General features: G+C 42.7%; 1 protein-coding gene across 4 annotated transcripts; it reads right to left on the bottom strand.

Moving 5' to 3' along the window:
* Positions 1–12,392: 12,392 nt before the first annotated feature.
* Positions 12,393–21,594, bottom strand: FGF6 (fibroblast growth factor 6). 4 transcript variants are annotated; one of them, XR_006281413.1, is made up of 3 exons: positions 19,175–21,594; positions 16,579–16,827; positions 12,393–13,511 (listed from the first exon to the last, which is right to left on the bottom strand). XR_006281413.1 is itself a non-coding variant. In XM_043514685.1 (3 exons), the coding sequence occupies exons 1-3, from the start codon at positions 20,920–20,922 to the stop codon at positions 16,651–16,653; spliced, it is 357 nt and encodes a 118-aa protein (XP_043370620.1). In that variant the 5' UTR covers positions 20,923–21,594; the 3' UTR covers positions 15,780–16,650. The 4 variants fall into 4 exon arrangements, 1 of the variants encoding a protein (XP_043370620.1); XR_006281416.1 differs by lacking the exon at positions 12,393–13,511 and having other exon boundaries at positions 15,780–16,827; positions 19,175–19,278; positions 20,851–21,594; XM_043514685.1 differs by lacking the exon at positions 12,393–13,511 and having other exon boundaries at positions 15,780–16,827; positions 19,175–19,278; positions 20,847–21,594.
* Between the last annotated feature and the right edge of the window lie 3,843 nt (positions 21,595–25,437).

Genomic DNA, 25,437 nt, shown 5'->3' with positions numbered 1-25,437 from the left:
ACTGCACCCTTGCTCCTCTCCTCTGTCCCCCCGGCCCCCCCAACCCAGCGCCTCCTGATGCCGTGGGCAAAACATCCGATCTGCGGTAGACGCTGAGAGGAAGGGGAAGTGCTGATCAGCAGGGCCCACCATGGGGCAGAAGGTGCTGGGCGGGGGGGAGGTTCTGGTAGGGAGGCTCCTCCTTGTCTGCTAGCCTGCCACCGCGTCCCCATTCACCTCTTTACCCCATTCACCCTCCCGCCTCACCTCCCTGCCCACCTCCTGTGGGGGCCCTCAAAGTGCAGGGCCCAGGGCTGTCGCCCCTGTTTGCTGTACCCTAGGGATAGCTCTGCCCACCTTGACACTCCCCTCGGTCAGTCTAGACTCAGTGCCCTAGCAAGCTGTTTGAGGGGTCACTGTAGTGCTGAAGATATGACCTTCAGGAGAGACTTATCACTTGCAAGAATAGGGTGAGAAATGTGATAACTGGCCAAATTCCAAACTGAGCTATTACTTTCTGCCTATCTTATACATTTCCAACTGCAAGTTCAGTTGGAAAAAGCTATTCACGTGCCTTATTGCATAGTTAAATAGTTCCTGCATTTCATGCCAAAAGTAGATACTGGTACTCTTCAGTGGTGGGTGAAGTAATCCTTGTTTATAGGTTGTATATGTTATGGCCTGGATCCTGCAAGCTCTAGACACACAATTAGTCACATTTACTTCAATGGACCGTATCAGGGGTTATGTTTGCAAAGTCCTTTGTAATCCTTCAGGATGAAAGACTTTATGTAAATGCATGGCCATTTTTACTATCAGTTTATCTAGTGTTTTATAAGGTCACTCATCACAATGGTGTCTGAATGTCAAATACTGTATCCTATGGGTTCCAGGTCTATGCACTATGGATGCTAAAATGTTGAAAGATTTTGCACCTAATTTTGATCTCACATCAGAACAAATTAGAAATAACTGCCCTGAAGTCGCTGGAGTGAGAGGTCAGTCAGGACCTTAATTTATAGAAATTTAGGTCTGGAAGGGACCTCAAGAGGTCATCACCCTTGCTGAGGCAAGATTCAGTATATCTAGACCATCCCTGACAGGTGTTTTATCTTGCCTGTTCTTAGTGCACTTATCTCTAATTAATTTCATCTTGTTGATTTCAGACCAATTCTCCAATTCATTACGGTCACTTTGAATTCTAATCCTATCCTCCAAAGTGCTTGCAAGCTCTCCCCGCTTGGTTTCATCTGCAAATTTTATAAGTGCATTCTCTACTCCATCATCCAAGTGATTTATGAAAATATTGAATAGTATCAGAGCCAGGACAGACCTGTGTGGAACCCCCACTTGATATGCCCTCCCAATGTGACAGCTAACCATTGATAACTATTCTCAGAGTGTCTTTTTTTAAACCAGTTTTGCACGCTTCTTATGGTCATTTTAGTTAGACCACATTTCCCTAGTTTGTTTATGAGACTGTCCTGTGGAATGGTGTCAAAAGCCTTACCAAAAACCAAGATATATCCTATCTACAGCTTCCCTGCTGTACATTAGGCTGATTTGGGGCCCCATTTAGGAAGGGGGGGTGTGTGTGTGGGGAGGGGGGAGCGGAGCATCTGCTGCTCCCTGCTCTGCCCCGAGTTTCATACTGGAGCTCTACTGGTGGCACATGTCCTGGTCCCAGGTGGAGCTCTTAACTGCAGTACAGCCCGAGTATGGAACGTGAGTTCTGCAGAAGAGAGGTGCTGCTCCTGGCTTGTGTCCCAGGGCAGGGGGGAGTCAGCATTTTGTTTATAAACAGAGGCAGGGTGATTAAGAAAGGGCTGGTAATTAAATAATTTAAATTAAGGATCTGGACATTAGATGAGCCTGAAAGATCTGTAAAACAGGAATCCAACTGCATGGGGTGTTGGAGAGACCTCAGGGGATGAGAAGTGTTATCAGCATAAAAGAAATACAGCCAAGGTTACATTCAGAAAAAAGAGAGATGTGGGGGGGGGGGGGTAGGTGAAAAGAAGGGGCCAAAACCCAGGGAAGGGATAGCAGTGGTATAGAGGAGTTCCCACTCTTCCTGTGGTACTTATGTGGCCCTATCACCATAGTATCTGAGCACCTCACAATGTCTAACCTATTTCTCCTCACAGCCCCTCAGTGAGAGAGAGCAGTGCTGTTACCCCATTGTACAGATGGGGCACTGAGGCATGGAGAGACTAAAAGCCAGATTTTCAAAGGTGTTTAGGCACCTAGTGGGATTTTCAAAAGCACCTAGCTGCATCTTTAGGTGGCTAAAATCCTTTGAAACTCTGTCCCTAAGGCATTGGCCTGAGGTCATACAGGAAATCCAGGGGGAAAGTAAGGAAATGAACCCAGGAGTATCAGGGCTAGCTCCCTATCCATTGGATCAGCATTTCTCTCTGCTGCATGCTGCAAAAAAAGAGGGCTCTGATAGATGGGAGCAAACCAAGAAAGCCGGTTCTCTGATGCTCCGGCAAATGGTCCTAGGTGATCGGGAAGGCTGTCATGACTGACAACATGAAAAGCAGTACAGAAGTCAGGAAGGATGAAGAAAGAGAATGAGAGGAGATCACTTAAGCCCCACGGGGTGGCAGGTTTTACCCCGTGCTGGATTGTAGAGCAATGGCTGCTGTGCAATTTTACCTTTTAACAGAAAACCATTTTGTTTTGTCATTTTTTGTTCTGAGTTTGAGAAAAGGAAGGAATGAGACGGTCATAGGAGTATCAGATGTGTTTATGCCTCAAATTCTTAGGGTTTCACCTATACTCAGGCTAATTCCAGAACAAAGAAAAGAAATTGCATCCACAGAGTCCATAAAGTTAACGATTATTGTCGTGATTTGTATTATTCACTGGGACCACCTGTGTGCTCAGCACTGCTCAGAATATGACAGAAAATGTAGTCTGGGCCAATATGTATAAGATGTGTAGCCCTGGATAAGATGGCTCAGATATTTGAATATGAAGTGATAGTTACTGAGCACATGTTAATATCTATGAGGTGGAGGTTCTGATGGCAATAGAAGTTTTACCTGATTAAGGACTGGAAGATTTGACCCTCCAACTTTTGTTCAAGAGGAAGAGCTGTCCAGAGCTCCTGTACCTGTTTGTTTCCTTTCTTGCCTGCAGTGGCCCTGATATACCTCAGAAGACTCAATTTTTTTTCTCCGCTTTAAAACTTGGAATTTTCTTGGTGTTTGGTTTTAAATATTCTCCTGTGAGAACTGCAACCCAATCGCTGCAGTGTTGGGTTTTAAGAGCCTTCTGGAAAGTAACTAGCCTTTAAACAGAAGTGAAAAGTGACTTGAAAGTGTCAGTTTCACTCCTGTTTAAAATCAGTTTCTAGTCTATTATTTATTATTTGTAATGGGGTAACACCACTAGAGCTCCAGGATGCTGCAGTATAAACTCACGGGCCCTTGCCCTAGTAGGATGTTTCCAAAAATTGAATGATCTATTCCAAGCTCAGTGAACTGCAAAAAATAAATAGCCTAAATGATAGAAAGTAATCTAGATTTTTCCACAGTTTTTGTATTCAGGAGTTAGCAATAGAGTAAGAATATAAATCAAATTTTTTAACCTAACCAGTGTCCCTTAAGTATCTTGCCACAAGATGTCAGAACATGTTAGCATTAGAACTGAGTGGATCTAATATTTATTTTTTCTTTTTTTATATAGGAATTAGATACAGTGCTCCTGTCAACTAATTTCTAAGTTATCTGCCAAAACCACCACCAACAAAAAAAACCCTAGAGTTTTCAGGTGCCTAAGTGCCTCTGGAATCACAGTTAAAGTTGACCCCTCCTCCCCCTGCCAAAATCTGAAATGGTGCTCCTGGGCTGTCAAAGAAGAAAACTAGACTGATTGACATGATTGGTTTGGGGGCGGAGGGGAATCCATGTTGACTGTTACTCATCACGTTACCATCATCTAGGTTTGAACAAATTGACTGTTTAATTTGTTCCAGTATTTTTCTCGGTAGCAAAGTTAAACCGATGGGTCTATCATTTTCCAGGTCCTCTGTTTTCTCTTTGAGTGGAATATATTATTTCTTGGTATATATTTTGATGTGATTTTATAATTCTCAAAATTAATCACTAATGGGTTGGAGATTGTTTTCAGCTATCTTTACAGTAAAACAGAGTCCTTTTCTATACAGAGTCAAAGCACTTTCTATAATCCTCTCCCCTCTGACATTCTCCTTAGACATCCTGTCCTTCCTAGCCCTTCCCCACAGCTTCCTTTTCCCTTTCTTTCCAAGTCAGTAACACTGAAGACATTTTAAATCTCTGACATCTAGTTGTTAAATAACAAAATAACCACCAGAGGGCAATGAAAATAGCAATAAAGGGAGCACAGTAATTAGCCTTGCTCTGTACAGAAATTCTAGCTATAATAAGAATTATGAACTCTGATGTGTTGTACTGAAAATAGGCCACCTAAATCCCATAGTTTACAATCCAATGGATGGAAAAGGTATATACAAATAGTTCTATGTAATTTATATATTTCAATGTTTTCTTTTGAAAATCAAGCCATTTACCTAGATGCCCAAGTAGACTTGGTAGCCCAACTTTCTGGAATCAATTTTTTTAAAATCCTGGTCATGGTGTCTGTCATTCTAGTATCATAGGACCTGATCCTACAAAGACTTACACATGTGCTTAACATTATGTACATGAGCTGTCCCACTGAGTTCAGTGGGACTGCTCATGTGTAGAATTTTATGCACATCCATAAGTCTCTATGGAATTGGGGCCTAAATCTCTCTTACTGGCTTTATCTACATTAGGATTATTTGTCCAGAAATTTTTCATTCTTGTCTCTGGTTAAGTTTCACCCATGATCGGAGTGTTAGTGAAAACAAGATGCCAGTGGTTGCCAGCCTTTTAACCACCATGTCAGGGAGACCTGCTGTGAAATGGGGTTAGTCTATATGGTGCTCAAAACTAGAACTGGTTTAGAAAATGGAGTTTTCTTCAGCAGAAAATTTTAAGTTTTCAGCAAAATGGTGAAAACCAAAATTTTTTGTCTAAGAAGGAAAATATTTCAAATCAGAAATGCCATCATGGGAGCTGTAGGTCGGGTGCCTCATGTCCATTCTTCTTCCTTGGCTGGGTGGACTACATTGCCTATAATGCACCACTGTCTCCCCTCTCAGTGAGGGGTGGTGGTGCATCATGGTAGTCGTATGGCTGCAGTGCATCACAGAAGTTGAATTCCAATATGGAGCCTGGCTCATAGAGGAGAATGGGAGCATGAGGCATCAGGACTACAACTCCCATGAGCCCTGCAGCAACACATCCAAAACAAAACCTTTCAGTTTGCAGCTTAGTTATTTAGGTTCTCGGCCAAAACCTTTTTTTGGTTTTGGGTGTTTAGTTTTTGATTGAAAAATTGAAATTTTCCACGGGAAGCCTGCTCTTTTCACAAAAATGTAGTTTAGTCGAAAATCCCGTTTTCTGAAGAAAACCAGCTTTGACGGGAAAATTTTTGACCAGCTCAGTCATAATACCACAGATCTGCCCTGGTGGTTGGAATGGTGGGATGTTTTAGCAAAATAATCTTAATGTAGACCCAGTTTCTCTCATTTCAATGTAATTTTATGTGGAGGAGATATCTGCTTTGAGAGTACGGTATGGAGCAACAGATCAGCCACTGTATGTAAACATATTTCAAATTGCTACTCTAATTACAGCACTCTGTGGGGCCTACCAGTTTGTTGGAGGGTCACATGATCAAACACTGGTTTGTCAGGGTAGTTTGTGAGCTTCTGGGCTGATCCTGCATTTTTTTAAAAACGCAAATCTACCTGCAGCTCCCACCCCCACCAAATTCTGCTAAAACAATGATCAGAGTCTGAGATACAAAAATAGTAATCATAAAATTAAGTGCAGCTCCTCACACGATGTCAGGAACTTCAGGCCAATTTCTGGAAACCTTACTCCCCTGGGTACACCATGGACACACTTGGGATGCTCTGCAGGTGTAAGGAATTACTCAGGTGAAGGAGGGTGGAAGGCTTGATTTCTGGCTCCTTCTTGGAGTGTGAAGCCATGGGGTGAAAGGGGATAAAAAGTGGCCTGATGCTGAGAACCCCCAACTCTTACTGTAAATGGGAGGGAGTTAGTGGTGCTTAGGGTTGGGTTTGGAGCATCCACCTCATCTCTCTCTCTCTTAACCTAACAGGACCCGAAAGTGGGAATTATACTGAAGAGAGCAAGGTATAAGATGAGGGAGATATCACAAACTCAAGAGGGGAGCTTGACACTCTCTGGGGATTAATTTCTTTAACATTAAGACACTCTCCCTCTGAACCCATGTGGTATTTCAACTTTGTCTGGCAAGTTGATCACAGACTATCAGCCTAAGAATGTGCATAACTTTAAACGCAGAGTTGAGTGCTTTTTGGAATCATGACTGTAGCTATGAAAAGCATGACCTTTTCTCTGTTGGCTCCAGTCCTTTTGCATTTACCTGAGTACTAGAAAGGGGGCTGGGAGCCAGGATTCCTGGGCTTTATTTCTGACTTTGCTACTGAGTTTGTTTTGTGGCTTGGGGCAAGTCATTTTACTTTTCGGTGCCTCAGTTTCCCCATTTGTGAAATGTGTATGATAATACCTACATTGCAGAGGTATTGTGATGCTTCCCAGGGGAAGCAAGCATTGGGAGGCACCTCGCTACCACCTGCCTTTGGCATGAGGGAGCCTTGTCTGTATCTGCCAAGAGTCAGTTCCTTGATACTGCCAGCCACAGGCAATGCAAGTCCCTCCCTCTCAGCCCGTGCAAACTCTGCTGTCCCTCATGTAGCAAAGCAACAGGCATGCTCCAACCCCCAAGTCCTCTGAGCATCCTCCTGTGGTGCCCAGCCCCTTTTCAGCATTACCAGGCCCACTGTTCCCAAAGGAACAGTTGACCACAGCTTATCTAGTTATGCTTTAGAATGCAGCTCCGCTTAACACATGGCACTTACCTATACTTTATAGAGAAAGTAAGTATTCCTCTATTTAACAAAGCACAGAGAGTCAAATGATAGCAAATGGAAATATTGGAAACAAAGGGTTACATATAAAATAAAGTCCTTCTTACAGCATATTTCAACCAGAATGGTTGAGCCCCTTATTTCACAAGCCTATTCCCCATGACTGCTCGTCTTCTCTGATGAAGGATACCAGGGCATCTTTCTGAATCCCTGGATATACCAGTCCAGTCCTTTGTTCTTCACCTCTAAAACAGGGTCTCCTCCCAGCTGTTCCCCTCTTCCTGTTAATTTTCCTTCTGGAGTCCTCACAATCTCTTCAGTAGCATCTGACTCAGTGTGCAGATGGACAAAGGGGTCAACCAGGGAGATAAGTGTCTCCCCTCTCTTGTCAGGTTAAGGCATTCTACCTCTGGGTGACCTTCCTTTAACCACAAGGCCTTAGGAACATTATTTCCTATACCCAGATATCTGTATAGTTACATCTCCTTCCCTATTATCCACACATACATTTCACAAGGATTATGATGACCAATGTGACACTGGCTTTCAGTAGAGACCTCACATGATGCTCTTTGGTGAATTAAAAAATAAATATCTGCCAGTTGGCATCAGGGGTCCGTGGGTGAAGCTTACCTAATTACTTGTAATGTGCTTTGATCTCCTGGGATGAAAGATGCAATATATTAATGCAAAATGTTTTATTAACAATGTTTCTATGCAGAGTAAGGTTAGACCTCAGTGATCTTGTAGCTAGGATCTACCCAAGTGTCTAATGGACCCTCTGTACCTTTTCAATATGAACCTGGGGGGCGGAAACAGGGTGTGTCACTCTGGCATGTCAGCTTCCTGTATCCTTTTTCCCTTTAACAGTTTCTAGACACCAGCAACGTGCTCAGACAGTCGTCATTCAATCTTTCTACAATAGCAATAGGCAGTGGAGGAAGTCTTCTCCGACATTACCAGCTTCCTTAGTGATTCTGAGAGCGATGGATTGTACTCAAATTCCTATTGTCACTGCAGAAGAGAATGGGGCAGGGGGAAGGATTCATGAGAGAGACTCAATAGTTAAGGTTTTAAGAGTTTCCATTATACACCCAATTTTGGAAACATCCATACCCCAGCTTTTTGAAGGAAAAAGTTGTTTCTTCCCACAGAAAATTTCTCCTCAGCCCCTGCTTAGAGAATACTCTTTGAAGTTACTGTTAATTGGACACACCATTTTTGATTTGTGAGACTCAGACATGGTGACAGGACAGTTTTCGAAAGAGTCAAAAACTAATGTATTACTGCACAAATGTTTTAGCTGCGGGGGGAGGGAAGGGAGGACACTGGCAACTTGCCAAAAGCCTTGCCTCTGATCTTGGTATAAATTTAGAGAGGATTTTAATCATAGAAGTTATTTTACAGATAGACTAAAGTGATTTCTCCAAGGCCAGATAGTGAGTCAGTTGTGAACTCAGAAATCCTAGCTCCCAGTCCACAGTGCTAAACATCGTTCACCTCTTCTGCTCTTTCTAAATGTACAGCCAAGTCAGAAACACGTGAATGTCCATCCAAAAATCCAGCCTAAGGCCTTTTTGGGCACTATCCGTATTTCACAGAAACATTGCCTGTCATGCTGATCAGTACTGTCTCATTGTTTCCTTGTACTCCCTCGTTGGTCTGCCTGCATCCACCTGTTGTCTGTCTTATACTTAGATTCAAAGCTCTTTGGGACAGGGGCTGTCTTTTTTGTTCGGTTTGTACAGCACCTAGCACAGTGGGGTCCTGGTCCAGGACTGGGGCTCCCAGGCCTTTCTGCAACTAGTCCCTTTGCTAATTCAGGGTTGGTCCCTATTGTATATTCGTCAGTGCTGTGCCCAGTCTAGTTGCAAACGTCTTCAGCAGTGTCATTTTAAGTATTACATGTAGAGAATTACTCCATTTTTAAATGATTTCTCTATGGGGTGAGAGAAGTGATCTAGCTTCCTAATATTCAGCAAGAACAGCATATACTGTAGATGGCCACATATCACTGTGCATGTGATTAGCTTAACCAGCCATGTAGGTATGTAGATTTTACATAGAATCACAGTGAGATTGCTCTTGTTTTGACCCTATAAAGGGACCTTGTGCATCTTAACACTTACTTGGTGTTCAATGTAGCCTTCTTCTCCCGTCTGTATCAGCACAGCATTGGCTTAGTTCTATTGTCTGAGCCAGAGGTCCCCCAGCTACTGGTTCTAGAGATCTTTGTGAGTGGGACTCCAGGCTCCTAATGCCACCATTATGTGATTCTGTTTGTGGATCCGTGTGTACCACCTCTACCTCCTTCCTAGGCAGTTGTCTGCACTATAACCTGCTGTAGAGCTTGGACCAGACCCCAGCTTCACCATCATGAGAGCAGCCCAAATTCTGAGAGCTAGAGTATGCCCAGTCATAGGAGAGGTGGTGAGCACTGGATGGCACCACTGGGGTGAGTGTGGTGCATTGATACAGGTCTCTAAAAATGCCAGGGACTACTGGTTTAGGTTTAAAAGAAATAAAAAGGGAAACTGTCAGTCTAATCTGCAGATGCTACTTCCGTCAGTTGGCCATGGGGTACACTCCAGATCTTTATTTTGTGTGCCAAGAGAAGGAAAATCCAATTATATGCCTCAAAGATGAAACCTGAGGTATAGAAGGTCTGTAAATGTAGCCAATTGCTACATGGTGCAGAAATCGCAAAGGAGAACCCTATGTATAAGCTAGGCGCTAAAAGTGGAGGTTCATCATGTAATTCAGTAGCATTATGGGACATGTGGGAACACAAAAATAAATAGCTAACGAGAATGCCACCTGCTGCCTCATAAGGATGGCAGAATGTCAGAGACTGAGTAAACGGATGGATTATAGGTCTCTGCCAGGGAATGCTGAGGGCAGCAGGAGGGAGGTGGAGAAAGCAGAAAAGACTTACCTGGGATACTCGGCCCTGGGTGGGGGCAGAGGAACTTTTAAAGGAGGAACTTCAATAAAAGAAAAAAGGCTGGAAATTAAAGAAGGTGGGGGGAGAGAGAGAAATCAAGTTGGAGAGAATAAGTGAAGGAAACCAGGAACGGTGCAGTTTTTAGGCTATTCAATTTTATTTTTTTAATTCAATTTTACTTGCCAGTTCTACTGGGCATGTGAACGTCTCCCCTTCCCCAGCAAATTTCCCACAGCTTTGCAGGGCTGGGAAAGGGCCAAGGGAGGTGAGCAGAAGAGCATTGCTGAGGCAAGAACTTGAGTCAAATTGCTGAGGCTGCTGGCGAGGGGCATATAGGGTTACCAGGGTGCAGGAACTTGTGGAAATTGAAATGTCATCTTGTTTCAAACTGGTATTTGGAGGAGGACGAGGACTCTAAACTGAGGAGAGGCGAAGTTCAGCTAAGATTTTTCCCTGCCTGTGACAACAATCTGGTGTTTATTTAGCACCTTTCATCCCTGAGGATCCTTTTGGGCTCTTCTTCCCACCAAGTGCTCACCAGCTGGGCACGGGGAGTGCTGCAACAATCCATGCTTCGGGGGAGGGGGGGTGTCACAGGGCGGGGTTCCCTCCCCTGGATTCCTTGCTGCAAACATCCCTCATGTACACTAGTGGCAAGTTCACCACCACATGCTTTATTTATAATGTGTTTTACAAGTGTTTGTTCACCACAGCATAAGGCTTTATCCCAAGTCTCTACCTGCTCCCAAGGCAGGGTGGGGAGCGGGGAAAAGAGTTCTCACCTTTCTGAGATCTGGGGTTGCTTTGCCTTCCTGCCAGCCTTTCCCCTGCCTCTCTCTTAAGCATCCTCATCTGACAAGTGGAATCTCCTTCTTGATTGGATAATCCCCCTAGTTCTTAATCAATTACCTCAGCCCTTTGGCTCAAGTGGGGACTCCTACCAAGCACCGAGAGCAGTAAGTCAGCTTTAGGTTACTCACGCTCTGTCACATGGGGTGTCTCGGCAGGGTCTGGCCCTGGCTAGGCTCCCACTGGTAGCAGCTTGCATCCGGAGGGCTGTGCTATCGGGAGCGCCAGCTACACCTTTTCGAAGGGTACAGCATGGGCAGATGGCAAATACGCTTTCCCCAGCATGTCAGTTCCTGGCCTCCACAGGGATAATGGATCAAATCCTCAGCAGATGTAAATTCTTGTATTTCCATTGATTTCAAGTTGATTTACAGCTGTTGGGAATCTGGCCCAGTGTTTACAGCCACCAAGAGTGGGGCTGTGTCCCTCCGCCCATCTCACCATTATCTGGCCTAACTGGCTCTTAGCACTATACAGGAACTCTTTGCAGCATATAGAAGAACCACTTCGTCCACCAAGAAAGTGCAGTCAGCTCTAGGGTGGAACATGGCATCTCCGCACAGCGCCAGTACAGGATGTTTTAGGATCAGAAATGAAGAGTCCCTGGCCAGAACTTTAGCAGGGGAAATTTAGCTAGGCAGAATGTAATTGCACAGATTGGCATTTGGCCAGGACAGAGGGATTAACACCTCTCCTCTTGAATAACCACATTGGCTCTGAAATACCAGGTTTGGGTATTAGAGTTCAATAGAGTGATTAAACAGAAAAGAGTGACTGTTCTTATCCCACCCACCTTTTTTTAATGGATTTTTTTTTTACATTATTTCCCCAGGTGGCAGGAGTTTGAAACTGGGGGAAGAGATGTCTGACCCACCTAATTTAAGGACTGTTTCAGTACTGACTCAGGAAAATTTGAGGAGGGATTTTCAAAAGCGCCTGTAAGAGTTAGGCATCCAAAGCCCCCAAATCCCAGCCACCGTGGCCTGTAGCACACTGGATTTTCCTTGGAGGTGTCCTATGCCAATGCTCACCTGGAATAACTGTTTATTTGTAAGGACTGACGAGGTCACAGCCTGAGGTGACTAAGGGCTAGACTTAACTAAAGTCTGCAGCTCAAAATCTTTAGAAGGGACCATTTAAATTAATTGTATGTAAAGTAGCTGTGGGGTTTGGGCCATTCCTATTAAGCAATAAATGAATGCTTGTATGAAATTTATAAGTTTAAGAGCATTAATGACAGAAAAATCATTCTAGAATTTCTCTAGATAAAGTGCCTCTAAGCCAAAGATTTCAGTGGATCTACACACTTGTCCAGGATAGCGCAACTTTGACCAGACTTCACCTTTTGCTTTTGCTTTTTTTTTTTCTTCACAGCTCAGACTACTACTGTTCCCCCAAACCTCCCAGTTTCTCAGCTGCTAAGTAGAATTTGCTCGTGGCTCCCCAGAGAGGACACATGAACCATACCGAAGCCCACAGCTCTGCCTTAATTCTGCTTACAGGGCCTCTGACTGCAGCCGTGAATAAAAACCAGCAGTAGACATCATTTCTTCTGAATACAGCAGTTCTGAAATAAGCCCAAAGCAGTTTAATGGGGAGTGAAAACACAAGAAATGTATCAAAAGAATTTATTTTATGAATACATTAAACAGTTGTGCACAGCACATGTGTATAAAAATAGAAGCAAATACATTTTATAAACGATTGGACAGTTTTTTGTTTCCTACAAATTTACAATCTTATTTGTAAGTCCACACTGAGTCAGAAGATGAGGTATATCTTGGTGGCAAGAAAACAATGCTAGAACTTTGGCACCATTTTATTGTGCAAAATAGAATATTGGAATTGAAATAGTTAATGAGGTATACAAAGATGGCTCTGCTTTCCTGGCATGTGTGTGGGGCAGCTTATTTACATAATTAAAGTCCTGATCTAGCTCTGAGAGAGAGACCCTGACATGTGTGGGAGTTGGATCAGGTCATTAGTTGTTATGGGGTTTGCCTACGAAAAAAACAATCCTTGTAATGGGATTCTCCTATGGATTTGTTACCTATGTACAAAGAAAGAGCTACATAGGCCAATAATTAGCATGCATGTGGTATTTTTGACAGGTTGACACTTTTTGAGCAAGTAATGTGGTTCAGAATAACTTGCTAATGGGCACCGATGAGTGAATATGCTCTGATAATGACAAAGAGGTTCCATATTTTGCCCCATATTGCAAAAACCTTCATTCCCCTAAATTTTTTACTCAGGGGAGTAGCTGACCTCAGTAAAGACCTGCTCGTGCGAGTCAGGGTTTGTAAGATTGTATCCAAATTCTCTCAGTAACTTCTCTGTAAAGCATGTATAAATTAAAGGTGGTTTTTCTAATTGCCAGCTCTGCAATCTCACCCGGAGATCTGCAAACTGTACTTTCTGACTCATTACTCATGGTGAAGTAGGAGGAGTCTGTTGTTGGAATTCAGCTGACAACTTTGCGAGCGATGCATGAGGCAGAACAAAATCAGGGCCACTCTCCTGCAGCTGTTTTGCTTCTGCAGGGCTAACAACAGTGAAACTTGGCTTTGGCTGTAATGTAAAACGCCATGAGTTGAGGACACGTGGAGTAAACATGTGCCATTTGACAGTCACTTTTTATGAACATAACCACATATTAGAGAAGGATCACCGTCAAAGCATCTCTCCAAATGCCTGCTTATCCAATGGGTATGCAACCCCACCATGCTGCGGCATCACCTGCAGAAGGCAGCACTTGAGTGACATAATTCACCACACACACACACACACACACACACACTAATCAATGCTCCTTATGCTGCACTATCTTTGCTACAAGTTCTGCTTTCACTGGCACTGACTCCACAAAAGATGTGGGGAAATATGGCAGTGTTCAGACTAATTCAGTAGAGTTAGTCGTCTGGATATCCAAATACCCAGCCAAACTGCACCTGCAGGGGGCCTGCATTTATACAGACCAGGTCAGCCCATCAGTAACTTTTCGGTGTTGCATTGAACAACCGACTCCATGACCTAGTGTGTATTGTAATGTCACTGATGACACAGAGCTAATGGGGCTGATTCTGATCTTTTATGCCAGTTGCACACTTGTGTAACACCATTCACTTCAGTGGTGTTACTCCTGATTTAAATCAGTGTAACTGAGAACACTCCCAGTATATCAAGATTTGAGCTAAAGTGTAATCAAATATAGCTGATGTATCAACATTCAAAACATTATTTCTTTTTCCATTGACTCTGCTACCCCTCTTTATATGTCCTTTCAAGACAACTAGGAATAAAATAGACCAGCTCCTCTGCTGGTGTCTCAGTATAGATCCACTGGCTTCAATGGAGCCCTGCCTATTTACGCCAGCTGGGGATCTAACCGCTATTCTCTAAGCATTGCTCTGACCCACCTTCAAACATCCTGCTTTTCCTCTTAAAAATGCAAAACTTTCCAAAGCACATAGCTTCACACATGGCAGACATCTATAGTATGCCAACCTCATGTCTCTTTCCATGCTACTGTACTCAACAACTCAATCATTCTTTTTCTTTGCCTTATCAAAAATATCAAAGTCACATGTCCTTCCTCTTCTCTTTGTTTACACAGTAATCACAAGATGTTTGATCAATTCAGAAAGTCTACATTTTGAGCAAAATAAATTCAAGTATAAATCACACAAAAGTAACTGGAAAATGGTTTCTTGTTAATTAATAAAATTGTTTTCACAATATCTTGAAAAGTGTGCATGTACGTATGCATACACAGACGCACTTTGGACCAAATCATCTGGTGGTGTAAATTGGTGTAACTGATGTCAATGGAGTGGTGCTGATTTACACCAGCTGAGGCCCTGGCCCTTACAGTGTACTTCATAGGTCAAAAGGCCCACATTCATTACAAATATACACCCGCTGCAAATAGAATGGCATGTCAAGGCTGGCGATATTCAGCATTTTGGTTGCACGTGGGAGATTATCTTGCACTCGGATATAAGCTTCTGCAGCAACATGGTGAGGTCTATGCAGAAAATGCTCCTGCTCTGACGCTGCCTTGAATCTAGTTTCAAATTTAGGAGCACCCCGTCAATGCAGGCATCTCAAGGCTTCTGGTAACTGACATTTATAGCAACTATTGACTTAAGGCCTCTTAAAATACTCCTTAAAGGCACAGAGAATGTGGCATGACTGGCATTCTGGAAAAAGGTTATCTAAACAGTTGGACAGGGTTGTATGTCCCTTGTGTGTATTTTTAGGAGAGATTTGGGGGACAACACATGAAATTTGCAAACAGCCCTTGCAAGTAAGTAAGTATTTATCTGTACCAGTTGGAATTATGACATAACTTCCTCCACTGCAGCCCCCAAAGAGAAAGTTTTAACAACATGGAAGCTGCTGTATTTGACTGAGACAAGGAAAAGAAGAATATGGCAATAAGATATGCCTGAACTATCAAACAAAAAAAGATTCATCTGGGTCTAAGAAGGACTCTCCAGTATGACGGGCAGTCAGTGTTTTAAACAAAGATGTTCTCTAACATATCCCTTTGTGGGAAGCTCCCATGAATGCCATACGTTTTACAAGTTAAATACTGCAGCCTAATTCCAGCACACAGAGATCACTGTAGAGAAAGTGAAATAAAATAGATGGCCTTTTAAATATTTACCTCCCTGTTTGCATGTATGTGTGGGCACCTTGGCACCTGGATACCATGGTGACTGATGCATTAAAAATACATAGCTACAGGGATTGTGTGTGTGTGTGTGTGATAAACTAGATATGCACATAAATGTGTACATACAAGCTGGGCCTGAACAGTCTTGATGTGAACAATCCTAAATGCTGAAGGGTTCAAAATCTTGATCTCAAGACCTATTTTGCAGTTCAGGCCCATCTCTAATATAGAGAGGCCAGATTCTGAGGTCCATGTTCAGGCCTTACTTGGGGCATGTCTACACCACAGGTGCTACAGTGACACAGCTGCAGCTGTGTTGCTGTAGTACCATAGTATAGACTCTTCCTATGTTGCTAGAAGGGGGTTTTCTGTTGCTGTAGGTAATCCACCTCTCTGAGTGGCAGTAGTTAAAATGATGAAAGAATTCTTCCGTCAACCTAGGCACATCTTCAGCAGGGGTTAGGCTGGGATAACTACAGTGCTCGGGGTGTGTGAATTTTTAAACACCTTCCCCCCCCCCCCCAGCAATATAACTAGGTCAATCTAAATTTTAAATGTAGAGCAGGGTTCAGGCAAACTGACTTTTGTTCCTCATCTGCAGAGACGTCCATGTGGGCGGAGCCTTAGGCTCTTTGTGGAGTCACCACTGACTTCAGTGGGATTTTGTCGGCAAACAAGTTTGCTCACGTGGAACCATTTGTGGGCCCTAGTGAGTAAAACTGAGTTAGGACTTTGGGATTAAGCACTATTTATATGGGGATTAGGGGAGATCCTCAGATGGTGTAAACTGGTGTAGCTCCATTGAAGTCCATCCAGCTGAGGATTTGGCCCATTATATGTATTAATAAAAACTCTCAATCAAAAGGCTACTATGTGAGGTAATTTAAAATCAAACAACAACAACAAAAAGTATCTGTGGCTGCTCTACAAGTTCCAGATACTTGTTGCCCTTGAGTCAGGGTTGCATTTTTTTTTCTCTCTGTATAGCACCAGTCCAGGTGCGTGCACCCATATATAATTTGTGTACACTGAGTACAAGAGAAGCAGCATATACTGTGTAATGGATCTAATACAAACTTCTCTATCCAAATATACATATATCCACAAACAGCATAAATACTTTACCTGGGAGATTATTCACATGTGCAAAATGAAATAGATTTTTTTTTCCTGTGGTTTAATATGTTGTATTTGTTTTCATATTCTAGGCAAAAAATGTGTCACTGTCATTGCAGGAGAGACTTTGTTTCCTTTTTTCACTCTCCCATGTTTGCTGAGCGCTATGTAAGCCCCTTGGTAAGCACTAGATTCATATGCATTGTAGTTATTGGGCAGCAGAGTTTCTTTGAATTTGCATTCATCTTGAAAAATTGCCTGGAGGAAAAACAAAAGGAACAAAGCAGTTGCCATAAATACTTTTAAAAGACCCAAGTGATTTTTCTTATTATTATTTGTGCAGCAGAAGAACCTGTTATGGTATGCAACAGGTGGTGCCGTAGCGTCTGTGTCCAACAATAAAACTCCTTCAGCACTATTCAGTGTCAAATGCACGCTGATGCCACCTGTTCAGATAATGGACTATATACTTCTTGTCACCCATTAAGTTAATTCATACTAAGTCAGAGATTTCTTAATTTTCTCTGTAAATCATTCTTTGCATCATTGTCACACTAATTTGCTGTATACATGACATGGATTTATTCCCCCCTCCCACCCTCCAAAAAATTATTTGTCATTTATAGAGGAATAATGTTACCTGCCAGAAATTCTGCAATCCTTTTTCACATGAACAGTCCCGCTGAGTGAGAACTATGTGGTTTAATAAGGGTTTTGCAGGATCTGATCCCAAATTGGTTCTAAATCCTTTTTTTTTTTTTAAATCTGATTTAAATTGTACAGGATCAAACACACCACCAAAGAGTTCTCAGGTATGAGAGTGCTTGTATGTTTTGCATGCTGGGTCACTTAAATCTGAAGAATTGATTTCCATATATTTGCATGGGGAACTTTTTATTACTTCACATACTGTAATAAGTACACATGTAAACAGACATCAAAATGTTCGGTTGGCAAAAGGGGCTGCATTATTGTGTAAAAGGACAAACGAAAATGATTCCATGAGATCAAATGTCCTGCATATGTAATGCCACTAACATGATGCTGTAATGTTTTCAGTTCATGCTTTTCTGATCAGATATTTTTGGAACAAATCTATACAAAGTTTCACAGGTTTTAATCAAGGATAGTTTTGCAATGGAAAATATTCAACTATTATTGTTTTCTAAATTGTCTTTTAAAAGTTTTTTAGTGGGCTTGAATTGAAACAGTTTTAAAAAGGGGGGGGAAGGGAAAAGAGGCAGGACTCTGGGGCAGGCCTGATCCAGCAGTCCCTAAACAGGGCTCAATCCAGCACATGGTACTATTTGCATGCTTAAAGATATATATATATATATATATGTGTGTGTGTGTGTGTGTGTGTGTGTGTGTGTGTGTGTGTGTGTGTGTGTGTGTGTGCGCATTGCTGCTTTGTGGCCTTGAGTTGTCCTATTGGGATTATTTGCATGAATAAGAATCGTTCATGTCACTAAAGGTTCCAGGATCTGGCCATCGTTTAATGTTTTATTTAAAGAACCAAAAAAATTTCTTGAAGTGACAACTTTTTCCAAGGAAACAACTCAGTTGTTTGTGCACAAAAGAAATTTTCAGCAAACTCTATTCTTTATTTGGAGATAGACCATTCATTAGAGCTGGATGGGGGAAAGGTTTTCCTGTCCCCCAAATTTTCCAGAGATCAGAACAGTTTTCCCTCTTGGATCAGGACAAGTACGTGAAATTTGAAAAATATTCACAAACTGAAAATTTAAAAGAAACACCTTTTGTTTGGGTCAGCTGAAATACTTTGTTTCCAATTTGATCACTTTTTTTAAAACTATAATTATCTTAAATTTCAAAACAAAAAGTAGTTTAAGACAGAAAAACTGGAACACTGGATGTGAAACTTAAACTGCATTCAGCAATCACTAACCCCTTTCACATTCTTGGGCTGTTCAACCAATTGTTTTGTATAATGATGAACAATGTTGTTAGTGGCAATGAGTATTTTTTTCCCTCCCTTTGGGCGTGATGCTATAAAGCAGGCTTCTGGGAGATTTCCTGATGTCCATATGCCCCTCGGTATTTGTGGATTCTGGGGACCAAACTTCCTGCTTATTCTGTGAGTCCACCCAGGTTTTCCCCATGTAAAATAACTTTGAAAGCAACTCCAGTTGAGGAATCTCATGGGGTTTTTCTTACCCACCAGTGGTCCCCACCCTCTGTAATGGGATTTTTGCCCAGGAAAAAGTGTGCCCTCTCTCCTAGCCTAACAGAACTCTTGACAAACCAAGGCTTACCTGTGCTAGAAAGGGTTTGCAAGACATGTAGACAGAAAAGCCATTTATTGATCATTGCCCCTTTTTGACATGTTCATATTTCTGAGGTGCCCGTTGTACAATCATGCTGGAATGCTTTACGGTAACAATCACTGACATCATGCCAGTTGCTGTACTGACTGTCTTGGATGACAGTATGTCCAGAAGGCTCACTGCAATAATTGAAAGACTGTTTTCTCCACTTGTGATCTCAGTTTTTAAATGGAGGGAAAAAGATACCCAAGACTTCTTAATAATAGTGTCATGCCCAATGTTTAAGACTTGAAAAATAAACTTGCACTTGTACTCACCGTTCCATATAACCTCCCTTTGTTGTTCATTGCTACAAAGAGAGCACTTTTCATTCCAAACAGGCTAACAACACCTCGCTCCACAGTTGATATTTCTAAAAGACCTAAATAAACAGAAAAAAGTTTATTCTTATAATGCTCAGTCAAAGGAAATTAACAATATAATTATTAAAACCCTTATGAGAATGTCCTACAGAATTTAGAATCTTCCTATTATCCCTACTATAGAATTCCAAAAATATACATGGTATCACATTCTTTATTAAATTCTGTAGGTTTTTAGAATAACATTTATAAAATCCTATTCACTTGCTATAGAATCCTGTTGGTTTCATCCCTGTTAAACTAGAAAGTCCTATAGAATTTGGGAATAATTCCTAATTAGTTAATCATAGCCACTATTCAATACTGTCATTCTTGCCACAAGAATTATGGGGGTTGTGACATGAAGCTCACCATAACCTTTTAGTTGCAAATGGTTTTGTAAATTGCACTTTACAAGAAATTCAAATAAATAGTTAAAAATACATTTCTTTTAATCTTGCAGATTAAAAACAATGGCAATGCTAATAAATGTGGATTAGTTGTGCCCTTTCAAATCCTTCACGTCCTTAAACTGCTAGTAAACTGCTATTCAGAAGTAATGCTAATATGCTGAGTGAATTGAAAACCTCAAGATTCAAATACTGAACAAAAGTGCATGAGTGAAAAAATGCATCAGAAAAAAAGTTTGCAAACTGGTTAGTCTTTTCTACTCTGTAAAGTAAAGCAGAGTAAAAATAAGTTGGTATCTAATTTTGTCCAAGCATTCATGACATGTTTCAGCCTGGAGATTTCTAGTGCTGATTGATCCTGGAGACTTTTAAAAGGCAACAGATGTAGTTTAGACTAAGAATATCAAGCAGTAACATTTGTGTCCTATGCAGGGTAATTACTAGAGATCACTGCAATTAAGTGATATCTATTCTATTTCATTTCTGGATGCAACTCACTGTATTGGTTTTCATTATGAACACCGCTTATCCTTCCATCTGGGAGGATTTGAAGGTGAAACCCGATGCCCACATTGCAGTAAAGCCTCCGCTGCCTCTTGATTCCTAGCAAATAGTCACTCTCCCAGTTCACATCTGATTTCTCTCCTGACATCCCAGCAATGGACCTGGACAACAGAGATTCCCATCCTCTCTCCAGCAATGTGCCATTAGTTCTGCTTACAACTGGATACGATGAAACAATCCCAGCCAGAAAACCCAAGAGAACAAAAGCAGGCAATGTCCAGTGAACGCTGGCTTCACAGGACATAGTGATGAGAAGTCTTTGTGCAATGGCCATCCGGTTCACCTCTCGGGCACGTGGTCAGAATTAATGGCCCTAAAAATACCGCCCTTCTTGTTTTTCTCCCTTCCGCATGGTGGCACAGGCTTATTTTTGGAAGGCGGATGAAGATTGCTGACATGAAACTAAAGCCTGAGAGCAGTTGGGTTGAGAACAGAGACAGGCCAGCAGAACTCTCACTGGTGGGGACCATGTTTTGTAGCTCCTGCTGTCTGGTGGGCAGCCTCAATATACTGGATTGACCTATCTTTATAGTTTGGAGGCCGTCCCACCCTGCAGCATCACTGTGACATCAACAGTTCGCCAAAGGTAAACTCACCATGTCTGTAACACTAACCTACTCTCTTCTCCCGGGCTGGCTGAGGTTGGACGAATGCTGTCATCCAATATATGAGGCAGGAATGAAGTTTCATTGGATGGTCGGCAGGGGTTGCTGAATGCAAAGAGGACAAATTAGTTGGATAGTCAGATATCTTGCAGGCTTCCTTATTTAGAGAAGAAGGTGCAAAAACAGTTGTGGACTAGGGAGTAATAGAAACCTTGCCAGCCACTTCCTCCACAGGACATTCACTGAATTTACAATAGGATAGCTCAGGCAGATCAAGGCAATGTTTGGGGAGAATAGGTAATAAATGGCTGTGTTTGTATTTCTTTAAGCACCTAACAAACCCAAGGTACCTCACCCTGAATCACCTGAGTGCAAATAGCAGACCTGTGTCTGTAAGGCAACTTCCATTTGTGGGGGTGGATTTACTGCGACTCCCAGGTACGTCACTGAACATCTCTGAGCCTCCGTTTTCTTGTTTCTAAAATGCAGAGAATGATATTTCCTTACCAAGCTCCATGTGCCCATGGGATCTTAAAGTATGATTTGGATTTTGCTCATGGTGGTTGTTCTCCCTATTTTATACAAGGGTAAAAATACAGAGGCTGTGGGCCAAATCCTCAGGTGTTGCGGAGCAGCACTCGGTGCACTTGTTGGAGAGGGGGATGAGACATAGATGGCTTTCCACCACCTTTCTGTCCCGTCCCCAGTTCTGGAGACAGTCTGTGGCTGAACAGGCCCCTGCAACAAGCTAGAGAACCAGCAGGGCATCTCCAACTTGCCCTGGCAAATAACTCCCAAAGGGTCACTATGCTGGCAGAATCACTGGAGTGCATTGCGCTCAAGCCCTAGCGCCCCCACCCACCCTGGAAGGCTTCCTGCCCAAGGGAAGAGGCTGTGCCAGGAGCAGATTGCACAGGACTGGTTATACCAGCTGAGGATTCCCCTTCACTAAGGGAATCTTGAGGTGCTCCCTTAAAGCAGCTTTTAGTCCAGTTTAAGCTTAAGAGGGGCTGAAGATCTGGTCCAGATGGGCTTGCCTGAGTAAAGTGTTGTGCAGGTAACTCCCCCCGCCTCTCCTCTCACACTGAGTCGAGGGATGAAATTTACATGTACCCCAGCTGATGGGCAAGGCCTACTGCATCTCAGCGCCCCCACTGCGGCTGAGGCAGGAATTGAAATGTGGCCCTGAACAACTCCTATATAGGGGTTTGTGGCCATTGGATTGTGCAGATTTTCTGGCATTAGTAAAATAGTCTAGAAAATTATAGCATCACAGAAAAGCATGACATTACAGCCTGACCGAACTTGTATAGAAAGATAAACATTGGGACTGGTCAGGAAAATGCCAAGAAATAGCTAAAGCAGCTAAACACTCTGTCTTCTGTAGAGGGTGCCTTTGACTCTGCTTTACTTCTAATCTTGCTTTGTGATGTCTCTCTTACTGGAGAAGGGGCTGTGATCTCGGCTAGTTTTCTAGACTGCAGTGAGAAGTTGAGTCATGTACCCTGAGAAATTGGATAGGAATTATACTCCGGTTTGGGAGAGAAGCCACCGGAATAGCACTTAAATTCTACCGATATCAATCTGGTGGAAAATTTACCTGAATCAGCCTTTAATTCCTTGAGATCTTAAGGCCCAAGACCAGTTGCCACTCTCCAACAATGGTCTTAGATGACAGTATTTCAGTACAATATTGGAAAATAAAGCATCTTTGGAACACAGCAATACAGTTCCATTTTCAAGGTTATCTAGGGAATTCAAGCAGCAGAGTGTAGTACTCTGATGCAGAATAAAGTTTTCAGAAGCATTTCACTGACTTAGGCTGCTAAATCCCATTTTCAAAAGTGATTTAGGAGCCCGTTTCATTGAAAGTCCCTTGTTATTGTGAGGCTTGGATGGAGCAAACTCCCAGTCACGCCCACAGGAAGAAAGCAGCACAGAGGCTGAGAAACTGAAATTGCTTGCCCAGCACATGTGTGAAACCCAGATTGGGACAGAGAAGAAGAGGAGAAGTTATTGGATTGGGTACCTGAATGATACACCAGGGCAACCAACTGCAATCCCAGGATAGCCTGCATGCAGCTGGAACTGCCCAGACAGGCAGCATTTGTGGTAGGGGAGTTGGCTACAGTGGGTTGGCTTCCAGCAGCAGGTGGAGATACCGCCTCTCCCTGCTCGCTGAGGGAAGGAAGAGAAGGCACACAGAGAACCCAGCAATCGTGGATCCCAAAGGAAGCCAGGGAGGAGAGGGGAATAAGTGGATTCTCCCACTGCAGGAGGGGACTACACACACTTCAAAAATTGTTTTGTGCTTGTCTGTGCTGACCTGAAACAGTACAAGTGTCAAACACAACAGCTTCCACACCAACAGCTGTGTTAGGAAACCTTTTGCTCCTTATAGGCTGCCACAAAAGCTTGGTTCATATTTATGAAACACAGTTTACCTCTGTATTTCCCATACAACTATTAACCTCCAGGTTGTGGGCCAAAATCCTAATCTTGGTTACACTGGTATTGGCTTCTGTGGATTTACACAGAGGTGAGAGCAGAATTTAGCTCTGACATTTTATAGTTGCTGGGCAATACTCACCCCAGGTTTATACCAATTTAAATCCTGGCACAGGAACCTAGTGGCGGGAAGTCCTCCAGGAGAGAAAGTTGCTGTGGTGCAAGGCATCTGCAGCCTGGGAGCTGGGAGGCAAAGGCAGCTAATGCTGCCCGGGAAGGGGGCATAGCAAAGGCAGCTGGTGCATGAACTGATTCAGTGCTTCCTCTCAATGCTAACGGAGCTTGAATGACACCCAAAGGAGGATAGCAATGGAAATACTGAATGGCGAAACTGTCTGCCAGTGCAAGGCTGTCAAAGAGAGGTGCATTTTACACGGGCCTGTTGCATCTTTTGTGCATCTGGTCTGCTAACACACAACACACACACCCTCTCTCACATATACTTAGTACAGTAGGTCAGTGGCACAACCCAAATCTCCTGACTCTGCAGCTACAGCCCTGCTCAGTAACCCACACTGCTCTCTACTCCTACATTTTGTCTCTTAGGATTTGCACAGTATGAGAACAAAACAATGAATGTTCCTTATTCCTCCCCTCCTCCCCAAAAAAATCGAGACAGCAGCTAGCACCAGTAATTGCACCCACTCTGTGTAAGCACCCATCTGGCCAGTGCTACCAAGCAGACCAGAGCTACTGAGTGACATGAAATAAGCTTAATTTGGATTGTTTTTTGATATGTCTCCACCTTCCAACAGGAAAGTGCAACAGGAACAATGGTGCTACTGGAAGAATCGTTGATAGAAAAAGCATGAATCTAATGTCTTTGCTGAAAAATCTGGGTGCTCAGTTCCATAAACCAATCTCTAAAATTGGAAGCCCAATTTTTTAGATAGTCACTCACCTATCAGTGCTTAAGGAATGTCAATGTTTGATACCAAAAGCATCTCATACAATGGCTATCCAAGTTGGTTAGCTTCTCTTTTTTGCAATATGACTGTGAGGGCATCTTGCAAAACTTTTTGTCAGTTATGTGGGTAGGTAATTATTTTTGGCAGGTCAGGGCATTTTTGAATAATAGGGTTTTTAAAAGTATTTCCTCCTCCATTATCATCAGTCTTCATGATAAAGAGCAAGTAACTGGATTTTTGAGCCACAGCTGGCACATTTTCATGGCAATTTTGTAAGGCTCTGATAGGATACCCTTTGCCGTTACCAAGAGATCTGCGATTATTTATCTTCCTCTTTCCTTTTAAAGGAACATGACAGGGACCCAGGACAGTTGGTGGGAAATCAGATCTTCAGTGTAGAAGATGGCAAGATTTTGAAAATGCAGTGGTGATTGGACATTCCCATCACATCTGAAGAAGAAAGCCAGTCCCTTCACAGTTATGCCAGCAGCTGTCAGGCTAGTGTGCCATTTATTTGTCACAGTCATACTGGTGTCATGTACCTTTAGTATATTATCTTGTAATGGACCACTTTTGTATGTGAATACATGTACATTTGGCTCTTTGCCTCATGTCTCTCCATTACTTGTTTGAATTGTTTCCTAACAACTTATCCTGTAGGTCCGTGTCTTTGTTCATATCATTTAGTAGAGGATTGTGAATCCCAGAGAGATTGTGCTTTTTGCTACTAACTGGGATTTACAAAGTATTTGTAAAGTATCACTACCTGGTGCTGTTTTGTCTGTCTCATTCTTTGCTAAAAGAACAGTACCGAAGGCCAGAAGCTCAGAGAGATAATATGCGGGTGCCATAAAGATGATCCCCTCATTTTAGTCTTGCCCTTTCCTATTTCTCTAACCCTTCTGCTATGCTGGTGAAATGCCTTTGTGTATTTAATAAGGGCTAAAGGGAAGGGAATGTAGTAGGATGCCAGGCCGTGGATACTGTATCCCAGATACCTTAGTCACACTTATTGGTGAGTGGGAGTGAAACTCCTTATATCTCTGGTATTTAGGGAGCAGGAGTTGATCTTTAAGGAGAATGTTAGCAGTACAGTCTTGTTCTATTTGAACCCAAGTCTCAGGGGTTTTCAGCATATCATAGACTGCTACTTTCAACTGAGCCATGCAATATTAATCTTGGAT

This window comes from Dermochelys coriacea, chromosome 1 (assembly GCF_009764565.3).
Source record: "Dermochelys coriacea isolate rDerCor1 chromosome 1, rDerCor1.pri.v4, whole genome shotgun sequence".
Classification (NCBI taxonomy): domain Eukaryota; kingdom Metazoa; phylum Chordata; order Testudines; family Dermochelyidae; genus Dermochelys; species Dermochelys coriacea.
Note: the sequence above shows the minus strand (reverse complement) of the source record. Positions and strands in the feature narration are given on the sequence as shown.

What these genes read in the sequence shown, in the direction of transcription:
- FGF6 (XM_043514685.1), bottom strand. Translation starts at nt 20,922, where the DNA reads ATGAAACTTCATTCCTGCCTCATATATTGGATGACAGCATTCGTCCAA. An exon ending in AGCCCGGGAGAAGAGAGTAG is followed by an intron (nt 19,279 to 20,846) that starts GTTAGTGTTACA and finishes CTGTTTATTTAG; the next exon opens with GTCTTTTAGAAATATCAACT. An exon ending in AAGGGAGGTTATATGGAACG is followed by an intron (nt 16,828 to 19,174) that starts GTGAGTACAAGT and finishes TTTTTCCTCCAG; the next exon opens with GCAATTTTTCAAGATGAATG.